At 37.8% G+C, this 24448-nt stretch overlaps 1 protein-coding gene across 1 annotated transcript in view; it reads left to right on the top strand.

Annotated features, from left to right (window-relative positions):
- The first annotated feature begins 10986 nt into the window (after nt 1–10986).
- The window catches only part of LOC122794347 (chitinase-like protein PB1E7.04c), a 1804082-nt gene continuing 1790620 nt past the window's right edge, over nt 10987–24448 (top strand). The window contains exon 1 of the mRNA XM_044062662.1: nt 10987–11782. Within this exon, the coding sequence (XP_043918597.1) occupies nt 11623–11782 (160 nt within the window). The 5' untranslated portion in view covers nt 10987–11622. The remainder of the gene's footprint in view (nt 11783–24448) is intronic.

The following is a 24448-nucleotide window of genomic DNA, read 5'->3' as shown; positions in this document are numbered from 1 at the left end:
ACCTTTTTTTCTAACAGATACAAAACCTATTCAAAAATAGATAGGGTCTTTATTTCTAACCAGATGGTAACAGATTTAATTAATTCCAAAATCATTTCATGTCCTATATCTGATCATAACTCAATTGTTTTCGAATTCATGATAAAAATACTCATAATGTTCAGATCAAAAGGATACCAGCATACTTAACTCAGCTAAAAGACTATAAAGAATATATACTTTCAGAAGTACAACATTTTCTAGACATAAATAATACTCCTGAAGTCTTCATTGTCTATGTTTGGGATGCCTTAAAATCATATCTATATGGACAAAGTATCAGATGGTATAATAACAAAAGGAAATCTTGGGATAAGGAATTGTTAGATATTCAAAGTAAACTAGACTCTTATAAACATAATAATAAAGAAAATATTATGGACAAGAAAGTTATTGAAGAAATAAACAAACTAAATGAGAAATACAAAGAAATTTTAACTCATAAAGTTAAAATAACTTTAGAGAAATACAAGTTTTTGTCTTATTCAATAAGCCCCAAATACTTACATAGACTTAAAAATAAAACAAAAGATTGAATAAACAAAACCATATCAAAGAAATCTTTTCTCTAAGGAAAAAGAAGAATGTTTCTAGTATACCAGAAATACTGGATGAATTTAGAAATCACTTTCACAAGATTAACCATAACAACATTAACATGGAACCTAAAGATAAAATAAAGGAGTTTATAACCACAAACATGAATAAAAAGCTTAATAAACAACAGATTAAACTATTGGACAAGAGTATTTCATATACAGAAGTTATTACACAAATAAATAAGCTTAAATCAAACAAAGCACCGGGTAATGATGGTATTATACCAGAGATATATAAAATCCTTTCTAAAACTACATATTCATTAATACATAAGGTTTTATTCTGGCCCAAACTGAGTTAATAACCCCCATCTTGGCAATATACATTTATTTCACCAATTTTAAAACCTAATAAAGATCCAACTAGATGTTCTTCATATCGACCCATCTCATTACTTAATGTTGATTATAAAATGTTTATGAGTATTTTTGCTGATAGATTGAAGACAATTATCCCGGCATTATAGACATAGATCAGACGGGCTTCATTGTAAATAGAAATACTTTTGATAATATAAGAAGAACTTTAACATTAATTGATTTTGCAAATAGGAAAAAGAAAGATTTAACACTTATTAGTCTTGATATAGGTTCAGCATTTGATTCAGTAAGTTGGGACTATCTGTTTACCTTACTGAAATGCACAAATTTCTCTGATGCATTTGTAAATTTAATTGAGCATTTATACAAAGGAACGCTGGCTTATATTAAGGTAGGAACATATGTTTCACAAAAAATACCCATTCTTAAAGGTACAAAGCAATGATGTCCACTTTCTCCACTATTATTCACTTTAGTAATGGAGCCTTGGGCTAATTTGATTAGAAACAGTACTGACATAGAGGGTTTTGAAATAGAAGAAAATACAACATCAAAAATTCAACTTTTGCAGATGATGTTCTAATTACATCAGCAGGATCTAATTCTTCTATGCAGTCTTTATTTGATAAAATGATGAATTTTAAAAGTATTTCTGGTTTAATATTCAATGAAGAAAAACTAAAATACTACCTATATATACACAAAAAATACTCTCATTAGTGATTTTACTAAATATGTACCCAACTCAGGTCAGATAACTTATTTAGGTATAATACTATCTAAAGATATTAAATCTATTATATATAATAACTATAATACCTGTTTTCTTAATATACAAAATCTTTTAATACCTGGAATAATATGTTTTTACTATGGAGGAGAGACTTACAATTATTAAAATGATAATATTCCCAAGATTTTATACTTAATACAATCAATAATACTTTCACCTACAAAAATAACTATCAAGAAACTGAATACACTAATGTTAAATTTCTTATGGGCACCTAATAGACCTAGGATTGCATTAAAGAAACATACTAATAGCTGGTCTCAAGGGGGTATTTCTTTTCCAGACTTTAATTTATATATTATCTCTTCTATTATAAAATTTATTACTTTATTAATAGATTGGTCATATGTCGCAAAATGGAAAGATTATTGGGAGCTAATTAGTATGCACTTCATGAAAATCCCCTTAACACATAAAAATATGATTATAAATAACTCCATGTTGTGGTTGCTAAAGGAATTTTGTACTTCACCTATTACACCTAAACATATGGTCTGTTACCCATTAAATATTATTATTAGTTATCGTAACTTTATATTCATGCACCCTAAGTATAGGGAATGGAATTTTATTGTATTCCCTATAATTTATACTCAGGGTATGCTTATGTCATCTACTTCTGAAGGAGCTAATTTAGCTATAGATAATAATCTAAAGTACTGGTATCAGCTGATATCTGATAATAAAGTTAAAAATCTAGATTTCTTAAAACAAGAATTTGATCTAAGAGAAACTTGCTGGTTAGAGGTTCAGATCTTTAGACAACATCTCATTGATAGAATAGATCTAATGTCTATAACAGTTAAAGAATCTATTCCAAAACTGATTGATTACTTGATAATAAATTTACAGCATAAAGTTTCTGATAAAGGTAAACTTTCATATATATATAAAATTATCAGACAAGAAACTTTTACAATGTAGATTCATACTGGAATTATTTCACCTCTATTAATGGGGACCCACCAACTCAACAAGATAAATAATATATATTGGAATCTGCTTATAGAACTACATCTTCCATTGTCTGGAGACTTTATACATGGAAATTTTACATAGATCTTTTATACACCTTTGATGATGAATAAAATTAATAATAAAGATAATCTATGTAAGAGATGTAATGTAGAAATTAATGCTGACTGGGCTCATATGTTTTATGACTGTATGAAGTTGAAAGAATACTGGAAGTCAATTAATGAATTTTTGCAGGCTCTTTTACAGATAATTTCATTATTTCTAAGTCTCTTATATTATTCAACACACCTGTACCTCAATGTGTTAAAAGATTAAGCTTCCCTTGTTATGGTCTATCCTAGCAGTGGCTAGGAAAATAATAACTAGAAATTGGATTTCAGATACACCTCCTTCGTTCAATGAATTTAAAAATGTTATGAATATAATGTGTCATATGGAAATAAGCACAATTAGAATGAGAACAACTAGAAAAACATCACATTTTATTGTATGGGATAATTTACAAAATTTGTTAAAAAAATTCTAATTTCAATAGCACAGTATTTTAGTTTAATTAATTGATCTGATTGTAGTGGATGTCTTTGTAAATACTTTAGTTGTTTTGTTGAATATTATAATAATACCTATTTTTAATTATTTGTATAAAATTGTTATGATATTTCTCTTATATGTTAAAACAATAAACTTGTTTTGAAAAAAAAAAAGAAACACATTCCAATAAACCCAAACAATTCTGGTCCTCTATCAATAGACTCCTATCCCCAGGAACAGCAAAAACTCCCTCCCCACTAAATGCTGACCCAGACACCCCTTACCAAACTGCTAATGCTTTTAACTCTTTCTTCACCGAAACTATTCAATCTCTTGCTAAACAACTGAACACTAATGACTTCTATCCTCCAAACAATCTAGTAGACTCTTCTTATAACTTCTCTCTTCAACCAATCTCTACTTCTTTCATCTATAGACTTACTTTTAAACTGAAACCCTGTACTCCCTCTGCTGACAAACTCCCTTCCCTTTTTCTGCAAAAAGCAGCCAAAGAAATTGCATACCCAATAGCTATACTCATAAATAGGACCATCCAAGAGGGAACTATCCCTGATATCTGGAAAGTCTCTCATATTATCCCACTACACAAAGGCGGAAACTGTATTGACTACTCCAACTTTAGACCAATTGCCCTTCTCTCACCTTTAGCAAAGATTATGGAGAAATGTGTTCATCAGCAACTTGTACAGTATCTCTCTTTACACAATTTTATAGCTAACTGTCAACATGGCTTTAGACCCCACCATAGCACCACTACTGCTCTCCTTTCTTTTATAGATACCATTAACAACAATCGCAACAATAATCTTTTCTCTTCTGCTTTATTCATTGACCTCTCAAAAGCATTTGAGATGGTTAACCACTCTGCCTTAATTAACATCCTTAAATCCCTCTCATTTGACACTCTTACCATCAAATGGTTTAGTTCTTATCTCAACAACAGACAACAAGCCGTTCTTTGGGACAACCATATCTCCTCCTTACTGCCCATTTCTATCGGAGTTCCTCAGGGCTCTATTCTTGGTCCACTTCTCTTTTCCCTTTACATCAATGATCTCCACTCTGTAATTCCTCGAGCCACCTGTATTCAATATGCAGACGACTTTACTATTATTTGCTCAGCATCCTCCTCCTCTGATCTAATCTCACAAACCCAAAATATCTTTAACACTGTAGAAACATGGTTTACTAGACGATATCTTCTCCTTAATGCTAAAAAAAACAAACTTCTTCTCTTTACCCCCACTATTCGTACCCCCCCATTTAATTTCACCATCTTGTCAAACAACAACACTGTCATCTCTCCAGACTCTACAACTAAACTGCTAGGAATAACCATTGATAACAATCTCTCTTTTGATCAACACATCAACAACACTATCAAATCAGTAAATAGAAAGATAGGATCCTTATACCGTATTAAACCATTCCTCACCCCATCAGCTAGAGCTACTATTGCCCACTCCCATCTATTATCTACTCTCTTCTATGCCTCTCCAATTTTCACTAACCTCAAGAAAACTAACCTAAACAAACTAGCAACTTGCTATAATAACATTGCCCGCTTCGCCACTGGTAACCCTTTCAGAACCCATCACTGCCTTAACCTGAAACTCTTAGGCTGGCTTGAACTACAAAACTATATTATAATCTCACAACTTACTATTGCCCATAAAATTCTATACCAACCTGAGAACACCCCTATACTATCACAGCTTTTGCTCCCTTATAATAATCTTACCTCCCTTCGTTCCTCTTGTAAATTCTTGACCAAACCTATAAAGGCTCACAACCTTGCTGGAGACTCTCTATTTAGTAATACTGTAGGTCGAGCTTGGAATTTGCTACCTAGGCATTTAACTCTAATCACATCTCTACCTCTCTTCAAACAACAAATCAAACTGTACTTCCAAAATCACTGGTTATGCTCATGTAACACACCAGACTGATTTCTCCCCCCCCCTTATCTGACCTCTAACCCTAATGAGTGCTTATACTTACTATCTATCTTTCTGCCTCCTTCTAATCCTGTTTGCTCTACCTACTTCTCTCTCCTCTCCTATCTCCTCTTGCTACCCCTTTTTTCTCTTACTTCTTAACTACTTTCACCTCCCTTCTTTTTACCTAACACTACTCATTTTACTTCTCCTCCTACTTGTACTTTTTCCTTTTATAGCAGAAGCCTTAAGATATAGCCTGTTAGTATTAAGTAAGATGCTGTGAATCTGATTTAATCCTAGTCATGTCTATTATTGATTATGTGCCTTAATTTTTTATTGATCTTATTACCATTTGTATTACCAATTTTTATTCAATTTTTTTTTCCTTTCTTTGTATTCTATGTGTTTATTATTATCATGTCTGATTGATACGTTTTATGTGGAGCTTTTCTCCCTGGGCCTCTACTGAAAATGGAAATATATCCAGCTAGACTAGCCTGGTCAACAAATGTAAAATAAAATAAAAATAAATAAAATAAATGATGAATCCTTCTGCTAATTTTTTTCAGATTTGGTACATTTGCTTCCCTCACTGCCTTTGTTACCTTTCTGCTAACCTCCATGTGGTATACCTACTGTACAAAACCACCATCCTCCTTTCCACCTCTTATAACCATTATCTTCTGCCCTAAGTCCTAGCCTCAAATTCTTGCTGCATTAGCCTTCTTTTACAGCCCTTCCTCACACCCATGCTCATAGGCCTGAGTAATCTATTGCTGACTCATTAACATTGCCTTTCCACTCCCTCAGTTTTATCCCTGTTTCCTAATTCAGCCATGACACAATGCAGCATAATCCATGCTCTCAAAATCCTTCAGAATCTTCTTTGTATCTCCATTCCTACCCTTAACTGACTCTAAGCAATATAGTGACATGATTACTGTTGCCTAAAAAGTCCATTAACCTGAATATCCATGCAACTGCCCCCTGAATTGTTTAAGACCACATCTAAAATTCTATCCTTTCTGGCACAGTACTTTACCATTTTTCTGAACCCTTTGTGATTGAAGAGCTAATTTAAATCTCATTTCCTTTCTACACTGAGAGTCAGAATTTCCCAGTCCACTTCTAGAAGATTCTGATCCCAATATTCCTTTATTGTCTTCTACTGTTTCTAGCTTGCCTTTCATGATATGTCTGTAGGATGATACATTTTATCAGTCTACTGGCTCTTTCCCCTTCTGCTACTGAATTACCAGGGCACTTAACCTAGCTTTTTACCCTGTCTACTTTCTTACCCGGTTTCTGGTTTGGTGATGTTAATCCACTTTGAAGCCACATCTGATGGCCTCCTTTAAGTAGCTTGCTCCTTCACCTCCACTTTTTCTTCCCTTTGACTCTTGAACCTCTATGTTCAGCTTCCTGTTATCACTGGTCCATGTTACTGTGATTCCAGCAATGTCCACCCTATCCCTGCTAGTATCAAGCCATCTTCCTGCACAGTCTCTTTGCAGTGCTTGCTTGTTCCTTTGCTATATTCTGCACCTCTTCTTGTCTTCTGCCTGTTGCGTATTCTACTTGTGTGATACTGTCTTCTTCCACACAGTTTAAAGATACATTTACTGAGATGTACCTTTTCAACTCTGCACTAAGCAGTGCTGTCCCTTCTAGGGAAAGATGTATCCTTCGTCAGCACCACCTTCCTCTTACCAGCATTAAGCTCATTTTGTTTATCCTCTCATAAACAAGAAGTGGTGATGAATTTCCAATAAATTCCATAATGCACTAACTGTGGGTAAAGCTGTGCACATTTGTGAAAGTCCAACACCCTCCCTTTTGGCAGCCCTGTTTTACTATCTATTTTTTATAAGTGCTGTGATCTCATCTAACCTGGTTGAAGAGTAGCTGAAGATCTCCCTGCATTGCCTTTCATTCCTTTGTGGTTTAAATATTTTTGAACTGGGGGCAGCATTCCCATAGCCTGGCCTAAATACCAACTAGCTTTCTCGGGTATTTGAATGTGTGTGGTGAGCTCTGACGCATTCTACAACATGAGTAGAATGTCTCAATGTTCAGCACACATTCAAAGACTTAATGGCTTACAACTATCTTAAAGACACGGAAAAGGATGAGAGGCTGGCAAATTCTTCAAGCACTGAGTTCTGCTGTTGAATGTCCTGCAACTAAATTTGGAACAAGCCTATGTTTGTGTTGATTATCTGAATGTATGAGTGGTGAACACTGAGGCATTCTACAACATGTGTGCCAACTTAGACCTGAAAGTTTATAAACCCACATATTTTTGGAGTTGGATTCATTTTATTCATATAGGCTAGTAATAAGGTTGATTTATCTACTTTTACAGTAGTAGAATCATTTATCACAGCCCTATTTATTCATGAATTTATGAAGTTTTGCTCCCAGACACATTAGCCCTACTGACACTGCTTTACAATTTATAACACATTTGTGCTTCATGATGACCATGCAACTCAGGCTGATGAGTGGGTGATGTCAACATACTGTAGGCTTGAGGATATTTGTTTTACCCCTATCTTCTCTTGATACCTGTACTGAGTACATAATGACCCTTAGTGACAGACTGGCTCAGGCTTATGACCTGAATCACCTGAGCCTGTATTTTTTGTCAAGCACCTGGTCCTTATCTATTCATACACATCTTCCTTTTGCAATGGCACTTCTTTCCTATAGGGATTTATGCAACAAAAATGCCCTGCCTTCCCACCAGACACACAGAGAAGAAAGGAGAGCTTTTTTTCCCTATCATGTCCACTATACAAAAACAGAACAGATAACACCCAGAGAAGATATGTTTAGGGAATGTAGGTACCAGCAGGTGTGAAACATGTTGATACCATATGTACAAATCATGTCCACTGTGTGAAACAGAACAGGTGATTCCCAGAAAATATGAGTTCTGATGAATGTAGGCACCAACAAGGATGAAATGTATGAGTAATATATGTATGTACCATGTTCACTATACGCCTTAAAAACTGCACTGCTTGTGTCTCAGATGCCCAGCAAAATAATGGAAGCAAGTGTTCATATCAAAAATAAGTGAAATCCTCCACCAAAACAAAAGTAGAATACATTTTTGCAGAGGGCAATATCTGCATATCCTGTCATCTTTACTAAGTGAGAAGACAGTGACTTGAGGAGGGAGAACAACATGTACTTGAAAGTGCATTTGTCTGTTATATCTGTCTCTGTGGAGCAGAGGAGGACAGTGTGTGTATGACTGTGAACACGATATCTTGAGACCAGTTAGTGGCACATGTGCTGGAAGAGCCATGTAGGGGAGGATGGGAGTGAGCAGTTATGATGCATTGCCTGTCCTTGGAGGAGGGAGATGGGGGCCCTTTTGCTGATTTTTCCCATCCAAGTGGAGCTTGTATATTCACAGTGGCCATGAGAAATGAGAGATGTGAGTATGGCAACTCAAAGCTGTTAGGGGCATATGTATGAGAGTGCACACACATTGTGAGGAGAGCATCAGATGCCCCAGTGGTGACATAGGTGCCCACTCCTGTCACTACAGGCAAAGTTAGGGCCATAAAGAAAAAAAACTATGGCTGCTTGCATGATGACTCTGGAATCAGCTGTCACTTAAGGGCTTATGGTGGAACAATCAATGCTGGTACTTGTTGACCAGCAAGCAACAGGCAGGAAAAGAAATTATTATTTTTTTGTTACACTATTTCTGTCTGCCAGTAAGATATCAGCATATATGGTAATACCAGATTCAGTTAGGGGAATTGATACCTGAGCAAGAAATGACTGAGCAAATTATTAATAGGCAAAAGGCACACACGGTACTTGTCTTAGAAGGACTCAAAGAGAAACCCCATATTTCTGTGTGTATATGTGTGTGTGTGTGTGTGTGTGTGTGTGTGTGTGTGTGTGTGTGTATGTGTGTGTGTGTGTGTGTGTGTCTGTGTATAGATGTGTGTGTGTGTATATATATATATATATATATATATATATATATATATATATATATGTATATATATATATATAGGTGTGTATAATACACAGACATATGTTTGTGGGTATGTGTGGTATCTGTGTAAATTAACTAATACAGAATATTATTTCCTATGCATGCATATTCCATATTGTAGGTTTGTTTGTATCTTTCGGCTTTTTCCGAGTTAGGGGTCGCCACAGTGGAACTCCGGTCTGCTAATGATTGGCAGTAGATTTTTACGTGCTGGCTTGCCGGGCCTAACGCACAACCTTCAACAAAGGAACGCCCATTCACGCATGTCGACACACAGAAGACGCTCTGAGAATCGAACGGGCAATGTCTAACTGTGAGGCGACAATGCTACCGCAGCACCACCACCGCAGTAAGATGCAGAATTCAAAGATTCATAGATTATTAGGCTAATGACCCAGGGGGCCTTTCTAAGCTTAACCAAGTTTTCCTGAATGAGTAATGATGTCCTGTATCCAAATAAGACATTGAGGGCCAGGTATTTATTAGCTACATCTGCCCCTATGAGACAAGGGGTGCCAGAACCACTATAAATTTTCTATTCCCCATCCTCTGGTCTAGGTTATTCTTAAAATGGATTATCGACAAACTCAGCTTTTCATGGATGAGATACCTGTTCCATAGGATGGGCAGTCTCTGGGACACATATCTGTCTTTCTAGCATGTTCTGTTTAAGTCACAGACTAAATCAGGCCCTTATACCTTGTATTTATGGTACTGTTTGACTTATGACTATATAGGAGATTCATAAGCTGGGGGTTTAGGGACGCATTGTAAGCCAGGCGTAGATCACCCCTCAGCAATCTATAGGGGACTGAGTATAGGGAAAGGGCTTTAATGTGTTCTGCATAAGGTAGGTTTGTTGCACCTTGTATTCTTTTTGTAAGGAACCTCTGAATTTGCTCTAGTTGCTGCATATGCCTGGTTAGGTACATACCAAAGGGAGTACTGTAATCTAGAATTGGTCTGATAAAGGTGGAGTACAGTGGGATAATGACCTGTTTGGACATAAATGCTATGCTTTTACTTATAAGTTGCGCAACCTAAAAGGATTTCCTCACCACTTTGGTGTTTGTCACATTTTATTCATGCATGTACTGCTTCCTGCATTATACTCATACACCTGCTAGTCTGTGTGGACAGTAATGCTGTCAAATAACCACTCACTCCTGCTGCTTGGCTCGCATTGCTGGCATTGTTCATGTATTTTTAAATAATAAGGTTTGAAAACAAAGAATGCAGATAGACACTTGTAGATGGTTTTAACGTTCTTGCTTACAATGATTTTTTGTCCCTCCCTACTGTACTGTAATCATAATTTAATCCTGTAACCAGGAATTCACTTTTATTTAACTGAAGACATTTTATTTTCCCATTATTGTCTCTAAAACATAAATCTGGCTTAATAAGGACAGAAGAATATGTGTACAATTATCTAAATTAATGCCCATAACATAAAGTGTTATATAACTAGCTTGGAATCAGAACTGCTAGTCTAAAAACAATCCCATTTTACTTGTAGAGTTAGCTTGTTCAAAATGATGGCTATATTTACTAAGTGTATATGGCAATATTTCTAGAGATGTACACATTTTGTATATTTTAATTGGGGCTGGTGTTGGAGGAATATGAGGCTGTGACTGACTAGCAGACGTTATTTCTATTATTTCTTGATGCAGTTGATACTATGCTTCACTGTTATTACAGTAAGGAGAAGAAAGGGTTAAGAAGGCTGGCATGCAGTTTGGCTAAAGTTGCTGAATAATTTTAACACTGCTGATCAGCTGTTCAGAAGGAACTACAGGACAGAAACAGATAGATGTGAAAAATATGGAGGTGAAGCCAGCAAGGAAAGCTTTTAAAAAGAGAAAACAGGGGAAAAGGACTGAAACGTATATAAATATAGTGTGACAGTGTAGCCAGCAAGTAAGAGGAAAACAGCAGGACAGGAAATAAACAGGAACACAAGAAGCAGGAAAACAGGGAAGGGAACTCCAGGAAGGAAAGGAAAGCTGTAAAGCTTTCAGGTTAGAAGGTCTAAGAGACATATGGATCATAGAGGAAGCGTATGGTAATTAAGGTACGAGACAGATATAAAAAAAATAGAAAAAGTTACAGTCAGTGCAGAGAACGAAGCAAAGAAGTGAGAGAGAACGAGAGAGAGAGGCATTATAATTCATCTGTGCAGTGCTGTGGGTAACATGCATAATAATTTAACAGCAGAGAGTATCACAGTTTACTGAATTAGATAAGAATTGATATGTTAGCTGGCAAGTAAATGTTAATATAAATATTTTATTTATTTAATTTTGAGGGGGGTATTTAGGTAGGGAGATAACATCTGCTCCTGGAAAACAAGACACCTCTGAAGAATAAACCATGTCAGCAGAGGTTCGACTGAAGAAGTTGGAGGAATTAGTGTTGGACCGAAGTCTTGTCAGCCTGGAAAATTTGCTGGATTTGTTGGTGTATGTGTTTCATGAGTTCCGGAGCTCTCCTCTATCACAAGAAAAGTATATCAGGGAGTTTCTTCAGTGGGGTGAGTAATAATAGAAAACAGCACAGAAATTTAGAAGTAACAGCTGCTTTTACACTTTGCATTACTGTCTTTAAACTGCAGTCTAAGCGTAATCTGATTTGCTTCTATAACATATCTGCAATGTTTACTTCTTGCTTGAAACTGACTTTATATATACCACAGCTACATAACTTCTGTTTCTTTCAGAAGTAGTGTACAATCTCAGTTGCATTTGTGTTTGTAATTTGTGTGAACTGACAAAAAATACCTACTAGTTGTTGGTGCAGTTTGAGTATGTGTATGACAGTAACTGCTAATGCCCTAGAGCTGTCCAAAAGTTTTGTGCATCAAATAGTACTGCCTGTCTATAAAATGATTTGCCTTTCAGCTGCAAAGTACCTGCTCACCTGTAGAAATTGTGGTTAGAATGCAGGCTCATGGTTTTAGAAAAGTTGTATGGTTTGCAGATGAGACTTCTTCAGGTCTGCTCCATGTGATGGTGGCACTTATCTGGTGCCTCCAAATGAGAATTCACTCCTGTGCATCCCACGTCTTACATCACTGCTGCAGACCATTTACTTTGGATTCACTGGTACTGCATATGTTATCAGACTAGCAGATCATCCTCTCTTGTTTTGTACTCATAGCTGCACTCTTTCTAAACTGATGGTGTGGTCGAAGCAGTTCAGAAAGGCTTGCCTTACTTTTTCTGCCACATTTGACAGCATCTAGGACTTGTTTTGCATCTGTCCCATGAGACTGACTCATCAGTGCTGATTTACCAAGACAACTGTTTCTTTTTCTGATTGCAGACCATTCAGTCCTCGTGTGCTTCGACTCCTGCTCCCTGGGTGTCTTGGTTTGTCTGACTCTGTTCTTATCATTCTCTTCGTTTTCCTGAGAGGCTGTTAAGCATTTTTGCATTACTTTGTCTTGTTTACTAACTCTCTGTACTTTCCTTGGGTCATGTGCTTTAACATCTGATTTTTTTCCCTTTCAGTCTCTCACTCTGTTTCACTTGGTCTCCTTTTTTATTAAGCAGTAGTTTGCCTGTCACACTGGATTTGAGCCCTTTGTTCCCATGGAATCTTTGAAATGCTAAGATTCATCTCACTAGTGTATTTTCAAAGTGATTCCTTCCAAGTTTGTTTCCATCTTTTTATTTTAGTTACAGAGGAGTCAAATATAATGAGTTATAAAAACGCTTCAAAAGCTTCAGTGTTTCTGTATTAGCAGTGTTGCTTTAGAAGGCTACACTATTTTGTTGTATCTGTTGACTCTGTTCTCATTATTGTTACAAATTCCTTTAGCCCAGCTAACATAAATACAACACGTACAATGCACAACCACTGCTCACAAGGACATCAAGGATCAAGGCGAAGACGTGACAGTAAAAATTTAATAGCAGCAAAACACCGACTAAGCGCTTTCGCCAACAAATGGCATCATCAGAGTCAGTGTACTCACACAAATACATCATATTTATACAAATTAATTAATCAACCAATCATTATGATTATGTCTATGTATATATACATGCAGTTTTTGTTAGTTTTTCTCTGTTGCTGCATCCTTTTAAGAACGTTTTATTTTGTTTTAATAGGAAAAGTAAAGTTGTGCATTTATTAGTGAAGTGTTGGGGCTCATTGGTTGGCCTTGATCCTTGATGTCCTTGTGAGCAGTGGTTGTGCATTGTACGTGTTTTTCTAGGAGACTGTGTCCTTCTTTGGGATTTTATTGAACATAAATACAACGTTAGGTCCTGTTACCATGAATGAAATGAGAATACTTTTTATACTGTACAAGTCATTCCACATATTCTGAACTTCAGGTGAGGATATCTGTTCAGCCCCCTCCCATTTTAAGTATATCTTCCCATACTTGTGGAAGTAGTTACAGGCTTCCCATACTTGCAGAAAATGGGTACATCTTTAGTGTCTTTGGCAATGTATGCTTCCTTCTCTAAGTATGACAAGCACTGCTGTTATGGAAATACAGTTTTGTCACGGGAATCAGGTTCAAGTACTGCAACATGGTGACTAGCACAGTTCCAGTACCAAGTCAGAATCCACCCCCCCCCCCCCCAACTGAAGGCAAAAGGCTAATGGACACTGGCTCACACTCTTTGCAGTCTCAGGTACAAGTATTTATTGAATTTAGTCATGTTTTACCATCTTCAAGGACAGGACACAGGCATCTTGTAATCAACTACAGATCATCTTTCAAGGGTAACATGTTAGTAACCAGTCTCACAACACCCATTTCTGCCTGCTGTCTGCTAATGAACACACTGTATTTTAATAACTGCTTCCTTTGCACATTGAATATGTAATGACATTAACCACTCCCCCATTGCTTTACCAACTTTCAAAGCTGAGATAAAATATTGTGTTGTTGTTATATTGATTTATTTATTTTTAACTCTTACTTTTTACTTACTAGTAGAACATGGAGCAGATAACTCTCCATGCCCTACAAAGAATTATGGTCAGATCTCCAACCACAATAAAGTATTGTGTGCTGTTGACATGGATGTCAAGATTCATCTCTGGCATCCATGTCTCAATCACATAATATATAAGTTGCAGTCAAGGACTCAATCATAATCCTCTCTATTATGCGTTCAGCACATGGATCCCAAGTAATTCACCTTTGAGAGAGAAGCTCAAGAGGTGAATCCTGACATCTGTGTTGAGGACGCACAATAAGGGTTATGATCAGTGAGACTCGATCATAATTCTTTGTAGTGCATGGATCTTTAGCTGTTCCATTTACTGCCATTTACAGAAAAAAGTGTAGGAGCTCAAAATGTTGTACTGGCTGGCTGACAGTATCCAGAAATTAAGTGTTACTCTGTAGAACAAGCAGCTTTAAAAACTGTTAGACACTTCATTCTGCCACACTTTTTTTTTGTAAGTGTGGCAGAGTGAATTGTATAACAAGTTTTAAAGCTGCTTTATCTTCTGCCACTGTCTTAGTCTTAACACCTCGTTAGCCTTTTAGGGAAGCTTAGCAAAAGCTTGTTAAGGACCTTTCTGATTTTAGAAAGATGATTAACAAGACAACCATGCATTACAAGCTTTTCTCAGGCAACTCTTCACTATTGTTAAGCCACAGTAGTGAATTATGAGTGGACAGGTGATCCGCTGTGGCGACCCCTAACCAGGAAAAGCCGAAAGAAGAAGAAGCGGTAACAGCCAGCAGCCACTACAGAAATCATCAGCAAGTACATAGAGCTTTAAAACCTATTAAGTACTTTATTTTTTTATTTTTATTTAACATTTGTTGACCGGGCTAGTCTAACTGGATATATGTCCATTTTCAGTAGAAGCCCAGGGAGAAAAGCTCCAAAAGAACAGACAATTTAAAACAAATCAAAGGTATTAGGCATATATGGACAAGAAGAAATACATAATAGTTTACAAATGTTAACAATACAGCTAAAATAAAAGGAAAACCTCATTCCTTTAATTCTATACAAAAAATATTTATTTTTATTTTTATTTATTTATTTATTTATTTATTTATTTTTTAAGAGAGTGCAAGGAAATAGGGAGGAGAGTAGTAGTGGAACAAAAGGACAATAGGAAAGAGGAGAGAGAAATACAGAGAGGTTTGGTAAAAGTAAGGTAAGAAGGAGAAGTAAAATCTAATATGGGTAGCAAGGAGAAGGCAGTTCAAAGTAACATGCTAAGTGGCCTAAGGAATGAGACGAGAGTAGGGAGACTAGTTTATTCCCACTTTTGTAAGGATGAATGAACTGCTCAACATGTTTTAAGCGTCTTTGCTGTTACTGCTGCTGTTTTGTGATGGCCACTCTTTATGTGGAACTGGAAAGTGTTTTACAACCTTCAAAGCAGTAATACATCAGCACTTCTAGACTTTTGTTTTCAAATGTTATAGCTGGGAGCAGATACATTTCCATGTGCTACAAAGAATTATGAGTTTCTCTGATCATGACCCTGTTAGTTATGTGTTCCTGACATGGATGTCAAGATTCACCTCTTGAGCTTTGACATAACACACAGGTGTCAGGCTATGATTGTAGAACCAGTCATAAGCCCTGTATAGCCCATGAGTATAAGGAATGGTTTTCATAGTGAAATATAGTTTGTTCCTTTTTGCATATTTTTTCATCTTTGAAAATAACATCAGGTATGCACCCAGCCAAACCATGACTCTTAACACATTTAGAATTATAGAGTAAAACATGGAATCCATTTTCTCCCAAAGAGCATTTAGTGTCTTCTTCTTCTTCTTTCGGCTTTTCCCAATTAGGGGTTGCCACAGCGGATCACCTGTTTCCATTTCTTCCTGCCCTCTGCATCTTGCTCTGTCACACCAACTACCTTCATATCCTCTCTTACCACACCCATAAACCTTATCTTAGGCCTTCCTCTTTTTCTGTTACCTGGCAGCTTCATTCTTAGCATCCTTTTCCCAATATACCCAGCATCCCTCCTCAGCTCATGTCCAAACCAACGTAATCTCGCCTCTCTGACTTTGTCTCCAAACTGCCCAACCTGGGCTGACCCTCTAATATACTTATTCCTAATCCTGTCTACCCTCATCACACCCAGTGCAAATCTTAACATCTTTAACTCTGCCACATCCAGATCTGACTCCTGCCTTTTTGTCAATGCCACTGTCTCCAACCCATATAACATAGCTGGTCTCACTACCCTTTTGTAGACCTTCCCTTTCACTCTTACTGGTACTCGTCTGTCACAAATCATTCCTGACACACTTCTTCACCCACTCCACCTTGCCTGTACTCTCTTCTTCACCTCTCTTTCACACTCGCCATTACTCTGAACTGTTGATCCCAAGTATTTAAACTCATCCACCTTCGCCAACTCTACTTCTTGCATCCTCACCATTCCTCTATCCTCCCTTTCATTCACACACACATATTCCGTCTTAGTCCGGCTGACCTTCATTCCTCTCCTCTCTAGAGCATATCTCCACCTCTCCAGGGTCTCCTCAACTTGTTCCCTACTCTCACTACATATCATAATGTCATCTGCAAACATCATAGTCCTCGGGGACTCCTGTCTGATCTCGTCTGTCAACCTGTCCATCACCAGTGCAAATAAGAAAGGGCTCGGAGCTGATCCTTGATGTAATCCCACCTCCACCTTAACACATCTGTCACTCCCACTGCAGATCTCACTGCTGTCACACTACCCTTGTACATATCCTGTACCACTCTTACATACTTCTCTGCCACTCCCGACTTCCTCATACAATACCATAGCTCCTGTCTAGGCACCCTGTCATATGCTTTCTCTAAGCCCACAAAGACACAATGCAACTCCTTCTGACCTTCTCTGTACTTCAACATCAACACTCTCAGAGCAAACATCGCATCTGTAGTGCTCTTTCTTGGCATGAAGCCATACTACTGATCACTAATTATCCCCTCCCTTCTTAACCTAGCTTCCACTACCCTTTCCCATAATTTCATGTTGTGACTGATCAGTTTTATCCCTCTGTAGTTACTACAGCTCTGCACATCACCCTTATTCTTAAAAATTGGTAACAAAACACTTTTTCTCCACTCCTCAGGCATCCTCTCACTTTCCAAGATTTCATTAAACAATCTGGTTAAAAATTCCACTGCCATTTCACCTAAACTCCTCCATGCTTCTACAGGTATGTCATCTGGACCAACAGCCTTTCCATTCTCTTCATAGCTATCCTTACTTCCTCCTTGCTAATCCATTGTACTTCATGATTCACTATCCGCACATCATCCAACCTTCTCTCCCTCTCATTCTCTTCATTCATCAACCCTTCAAAGTACTCTTTCAATCTCCTCAACACACTCTCCTCACTTGTGAGTAAGTTTCCCTCATTATCCTTTATCACCTTTACCTGCTGCACATCTTTCCTAGCTCTGTCCTTCTGTCTAGCCAATCGGTACAGGCCCTTTTCTCCCTCCTTAGTGTCCAACCTTTCATACAACTTTTAATATGCTTTATCCTTAGCCTTCGCCACCTCTCTCTTTGCCATGCACCTCATCTCCTTATACTCCTGTCTACTTTCTTCATCTCTGACAATCCCACTTCTTTGCCAACCTCTTTCTCTGTATACTCTCCTGTACTTCCTCATTCCACCACCATGTCGCCTTGTCGTCCTTCCTCTGTCCAGATGTGATACCAAGCACCTTTCTAGCCATCTCCCTTACTAGCTCTGCTGTAGCTACCCAGCTATTTGGTAACTCTTCACTGCCACCCAGTGCCTGCCTTAACTCATCCCAGAACTCCACTTCACAATTACCCTTTTTCAATTTCCATCACTTGATCCTTGGTGCTGCCCTCACACTCCTCCTCCTCTTCTTGATAACCAACGTCATCCTACAAACCACTATCCTATGCTGCCTAACTACACTTTCTCCGGTCACCACTTTACAGTCTCCAGTCTCCTTCAAACTGGCCCTCCTACATAAAATATAATCCACCTGTGTGCATCTCCCTCCACTCTTGTATGTCACCCTATGCCCCTGCCTCTTGTTAAAATACGTATTCACCACAGCCATGTCCATCCTTTTTGCAAAATCCGCTACCATCTGACCTTCTGCATTCCTTTCCTTAACACCATACCTACCAATCACTTCCTCATCTCCTCTGTTCCCTTCACCAACATGCTCATTGAAATCTGCTCTGATCACCACTCTCTCACCCTTCAGTACAGTCATCACCACTTCATCCAATTCACTCCAAAATTTTTCTTTCTCATCAATCACACACCCAACTTACGGAGCATATGCACTAACATGTACTAATGTTAATTTGGACAATGCTGACATAGGAAATGTATGGTCAGCAGTCATTCTCAGCCTGGTTAGATACAGTAAAGGTTGCCACCATTTCAGATGCCCAAAGTGGGACATTTTTTGTGGAAATGTGAGATTTTGCAGGACAAAACATACCCATGGCAAGTGCAAAGGATAGAACTTCACTTGTTTACAAAACTAAATGCTTATTCTTGTAGCATTTGAGTTGCTTGTGCTATTTCATATAACATCTAGGCATTTCAGATAAGAAATAAATATTTTATGCAACTATTAAAGAAAACCTGGGAAATATTTTTTGTTCTAAAATCTTAGGACATTTGACATTTTTTAATTATTTCCCTGGGACACAACTGTCCAAAGAGGGACAAGTGGTAACCCTAGATACAGTGGTTTGTAATTAGTGTAAACTGTTGTAGCATTTTGCTAACTACCGAGTTCTTTCTATTTGTGCTGAAAAAATGTGTTGTCTTTTTACAGACAGGGGGATTACTGTTATTGTACATATAAAGCACAACGTTGCACCCCCCTCCCTGCCCATCCTTACTCATGTTTGCAAACCTAACCCTATCACTGCCCCTGCTGCTAATCCCAAGCCTACACATTAGTGTCTGAAAAGCCCTTTCCATGATATTATCACTACACAAGACACTCACACACATTACATATTCACCAACATACACAGACACAACTGTTAGGCAAAATGTGTTTGTTAAAAAAAAAAAAAAAAAAAAAAGGGCATCTCATTATACAGAATGAACTGCTGCCATATATATGTATAAGTGTGTGTGTGTATATATATATATATATATATATATATATATATATATATGTATGTCCACACAGACTACGGAGGTCAAGAGGGGTTAATTAGTTTGTGACAACAGACAGTAATTGAGTGGGCAGTGAAAAAAGATTTCACTAGAAAATTTTAGTTTTAGATGGATTACCTGCATATTTAGAATTTTGCAAATTTATTATATTTTTATTTAACATTTGTTTACCAGGATAATCCACTGGAGAACTGGTGTCCGTTTGCAGAGAAGTCCTGATGAGAAAAGCTTCAGATATTACAGAAAGTGAAATAATGACAGTTATTAGTTACAAAAGTATAAAAATGAGATGAAAATAACTATTTACAGTAGCATAATAGGAAGCATAGCAGATTAAATTTATACAGAAGTCTTAGTGTAGTAGAACATATTATTACAAAGCATTTCCAGGTCTTAGCAATATATAAAATATGTGCAACAAACCATGTTGTGGCTATAAATACAATACGTACAGATCTCAATGGTTGATAGTCTGTGAAACCCAGAGCATAAGGGAGTAATAGTATAGACTGGTATAAGGTAAACTGTAGGACTTGGTGTGATTTCAGGGTGTGGGTTGCAGTTTCAAAGGTGGTTACTGTAGAGGTAAGCTTTAAGGAGGTTTTTGAATGCAAAGAAAGAATTGCCTGAGCTATTTTTGCAGTGGATGGTAGTGATCAGAGCATTATTGCTGGATCGTAGGGATCTATCGGAGGTGTAGAAATTTAGGAGACCAGCTAGGGCAGGGATTTTCTCTGGATAGTATAATATTTGGTGGGCAAGGTTAAGTTAGTGGTAGTGTAGAAGGTTCGGGAATTCGACACAGTGTAATATTTGTAGGAAATGGCAGTGGTGGGAGTGAGACTTAGCATTTTTTGGGAAGTTTGCTATTTTGTTATAGAAGGTAGTAAGTTTGTTTGTTGGTTTTATTTATGTTTGTAAGTACTGGGGGTGCGTAAAGCAGTGTAGACAGGAGTTTTCTGGCAATGTCAATTTGTGCTTTGGAGGTACCTTTTGCAGAGATAAAGGGTGCCTAGTTTTTAGTGTACTTTGGAGATGGTTTTAGAGATGTGCTTATTGAATTTTAGTTGAGCGCCAATTGTAAGTCCTAGAAGTATGGCCTCTGATACTGAGGAGATTAGTATGTTATTGTTTGAAAGTATACAGAGGTTGGGGTCACTGGGCTTTGGTGGGTGAAATAACATAAGTTGAGTTTTCTTGAGGTTTAATATTAGTTTGGCCTTATTTAGCCAATTTCCTATTTCTGTTAAGGATTATTGGGCTTTTTGCTGGAGGAGCTGGATATTTGGGGCAGAGCAGATGAGGGGTGTGTTGTCTGCATATTGGACTCTGTTTGCTTTTGTTGTAGCTAAGTGAAGTTGCTTTGTAAAGATGTTGAAGAAAAGGGGGCCTAAAATAGACCCTTGTGGGACTCCAAGTGGAACAGGGAGTGGGGGAATAAGGAGTCGAGCCATTTGACAGACTGTTTGGCAGTTTTCTAAGTAACTTTGGAACCAGAGTAGGGAGGGGCTGTTGATATGAAGGTCAGGTAGGTTAGAATTTACTATGAGAAACAGTATCAAATGCTTTGGATAGATCTAGGAGGGTATTGGAGACTTGGTTGCCTTGGTTCCTGAACGAGTTCATAGTGTTGGTGAAGTTAATTAGGGCAGTGGTGGTACTGTGGGATGGATGGAATCCGTGTTGGGATTTGAAAAGGAGATTGTTAGAGTAGGTGCGGAGTTGGTGGTGGATACACTTTTCTAAGATCTTTGATAGGGGTGGGAGGATCGCGATGGGACAGTAGTTGGTGAGGCCAGTAGATGGGCCACCTTTGTGAAGGGGAATAATGATTATGGTCTTCCACAAGGATGGGACAGTTTGTCTTTAATGGATCTGTTTAGTAGTAGTGAGATGGGGAAAGCTATGGCTTGGGATGAAAGTTGAAGGTATTCAGTGGGAAGATTGTCGGCTGCTAGGGTAGTTGGTTTGAGTTTGGATAAGTATTTTTGAATGATGGCAATTGGAACTGGTGTGAGGGAGAAGGGGGTGATGTTATGAATGGCTTTAGAGGTTTGTGATGGGTTGAGAGTATTAGTACTGTTAATAAGTTTAATTATAGAGGTTGTAAAGTATTTGTAAAAAGTTGGTGGCTATGGCTGAGTTTGTACGTCTGTATTGGGAGGGGGTGGTTTTGGGTCCTTCCAGGCTGAAGGATGTTGTTCATTGCAGCCCAGAATTTTTTCAGGGCTAGAATTATGCTTCCTTTGTATGGAGATATAGTGGTTTTGCTTGTCACTCCTAATTTGCTTTTTTTGCCTTATTGCATAATTTGAGGTAGTTCTGCCTAGTTATGGGTGCCTTATGCTGCCGCCAGATTTTCCAGGCTTTATCCCTGTCTTTCAGTAGGATTCTAGTTGATTTTTGCAGCCAGGAGGCAGGATTATTATGTACTCTAATGGTTTTTATGGAGGCTAGGTGATTGAGGATGTTTAGAAATGTGTTGTTAAAGTATTCGACTGCTTTGCCAAGTGGGAGGTATTTGATGGGAGACCACTTACTGGCTTTTAGGGCTTCTAAGAATTGAGCTGTGGGAAAGTTTTTATGGGATCGGCTTAGTAGTCTGAAGGTTGATTATGGGGTTTTAATTTTTGTCTTAGGATGAATGTGGGGCTGTGGTCAATGAGAGAATCGGGTAGTGTACCACATTGGTGAGCATTACTGGATTGATTTGTGAGGTCCCTTTTGGTGGACTTGTCAATGCAAGTAGGTGAATGTATGAGTTGGCTGACGTTATACAGGTTAATATAGTTGGTGGGAGTAAGTCCTTGAATAGAGTTCCACTCAATATTGGTGTTGGCTAAGATAAAGATTTCATGGGGGAGGGAGTGGGAGGCTCAGAGTAGGATCGATTCTAGGGTAGTTAGGTTATCGCCTGGGTGACTATATATTCCAAGTATGTTAGGTGCTTATGTTGGTTAACGTGGAGTTTAGAGAAAATGTTTTCTGCATTTTTGGAGACAGGCAAGTCATATTATAGAAGCCAGAGTTTTAAGCTGGTTTTGTAAATCAGGGCGACACTGCTACCTCTTTTACTGGCTCTGTCAGCCCTCAGAATGTTGTATCCAGGTGGGGTTATTTGGTTATATTTGATGTGTGGCTTGAGCCATGTCTCTGTAATGAACATTAGGTCAAGGTTATAAATGGAGATAGTGGAATGACGTTGCTCTACTTTATTCATGATACTGTGAATATTTAAGTTAAGGATTAGCAGGTCAGTGGGTTTATGTTTTAGGAGGGATTGGAAGTTCCAGGTGCTTGTTGAAGCTATTATACGGCCTGGGTTGGGGTGAATATCGCCACCTAGTGGTAATTGGGCTATTAAGGAAGTGATTGTTTTGAGGTAAAGTATAGCTAGGTTGTGGAATTTGAGACCCGGTTGTTTTTTGGATGTAGAGTCAAGGTAAATGGGTGAGATGAGTTGAGAGGGGAATTGTTTGTAGGTGAATATGGTTGGGCTTGGGTGATTGGATGGGAAGGTGGTAGAATGGGATAGGGTTGGGGACTGTGGATAATAGTAATGGGTAAGTGGGTGGTGGTAACAGGTGCTGTTGGACACTATGAGGAACCCTATAGAAAGAGAGATTAATAGAAGGGGGCTTGTAGTTTAGAGTGGAGAAAGTGGGGCATTATTGTGTAGGAATGGTTTGAAGCAGGGCTTATGGTGTCATGAGAGAGGTTAGTGACTGGGTGTGCATTTAGTATGGGATGAAAGGTGGATTAGTGAATGGGGTAGGTAGATTGGAGTTAGTTATGATAACAGGTAGAGTAATAGTTGCATTAGACTTAAATAAGATGAAGCTGGAAGTCTATATGCAAAGAAGCTGGAACATCTTTTGTCTTCCCATAAATAAAGGCTAAATGGTTGACTCTTCATATGGCCTTATTAGTAGTTTGCAGTGTGTGTGTGTGTGTGTGTGTGTGTGTGTGTGTGTGTGTGTGTGTGTGTGTGTGTGTTCACTCACACATGATGGGGAAGAGTATTCCATGTCATGGTGACGAGGTGGCTTTCTTATCATAAAGTGCTTTTACTTCCCTTTCATCTAAGAGCTCTAGGTGCAAATGAAGCAAGCTTTAATTATTACTTTGTTTTCTGCATGTACTGGATTCCATAGCCTCTATGCATTGTTTTATCTGTTTGAGAGGCTTCACACTAGTATGTTCCTGCATCTCTCACGTGTTACATCATGTAGATGCTCATTTACTGAGGTAAGGCAGTGAGTAGAGCAGAGGTAACTATGTGGAAGGCATAGTTTTAAGAAAACAGTTAAATTACAGCACTGATTATATCAGTATAGCTGCGCAGACAGTATAAACGTCATTATATACTGCCTGCAAGGTTACTGTATTACATGCACACTGTAAGTGACAGATTACCAGCTTCATAACTTCTGATCTTGAAAAAAGTAGTAACATTAGTTACTTTTCAATACTAGCATGCAAATTTACGTTAAATGCTGATTGGAACCTAGCCACTAGCAAAAAACAAATTGAGACATTTAGGATAAAACAACACTGTTGACAGAGACCATAAGTAAATGGTGGCAACAAATTGCAATATTCACATGTAAGCAGAAACTTAACAACATTACATGTTCTTCTTTCTCTGATATAATCTTATGGAGATGCAGAATGCATTGTAGACATGTGGAGCCTTAGTTATAAGATGAAAAAAACGTCAGCCTGCTGTGTGTTTTAGAAGACCATTTAGGGGAATAACAGATCAGCTTTAACTATATACTCTCAGAGTGATTCATGGGTACTGTTATGTCATAGAAGTTCAAACATGAGTTTTTTCTCTCTTAGTTTTTAAGTGTGGTTATCCTTAATGTCTGTATCATCTTACTGCTTCTAGTTAGACACACATGCAATGCCGTGTTCGTCCCATCATTGCATGCCCTCTGATAAAGCAGTATAGCTGGTTAACAGACCTTCTGTTTTGAGCTCCAGATGAGGAAGTGCTGTCTTTTGTTTGGCTTTTCATTTCTGTAGATTTTATAAACTAGTATTAAGTAGAGG

Source organism: Protopterus annectens, chromosome 1.part0 (assembly GCF_019279795.1).
Source record: "Protopterus annectens isolate FY-2018-M chromosome 1.part0, PAN1.0, whole genome shotgun sequence".
Lineage (NCBI taxonomy): Eukaryota > Metazoa > Chordata > Ceratodontiformes > Protopteridae > Protopterus > Protopterus annectens.
Note: the sequence above shows the minus strand (reverse complement) of the source record. Positions and strands in the feature narration are given on the sequence as shown.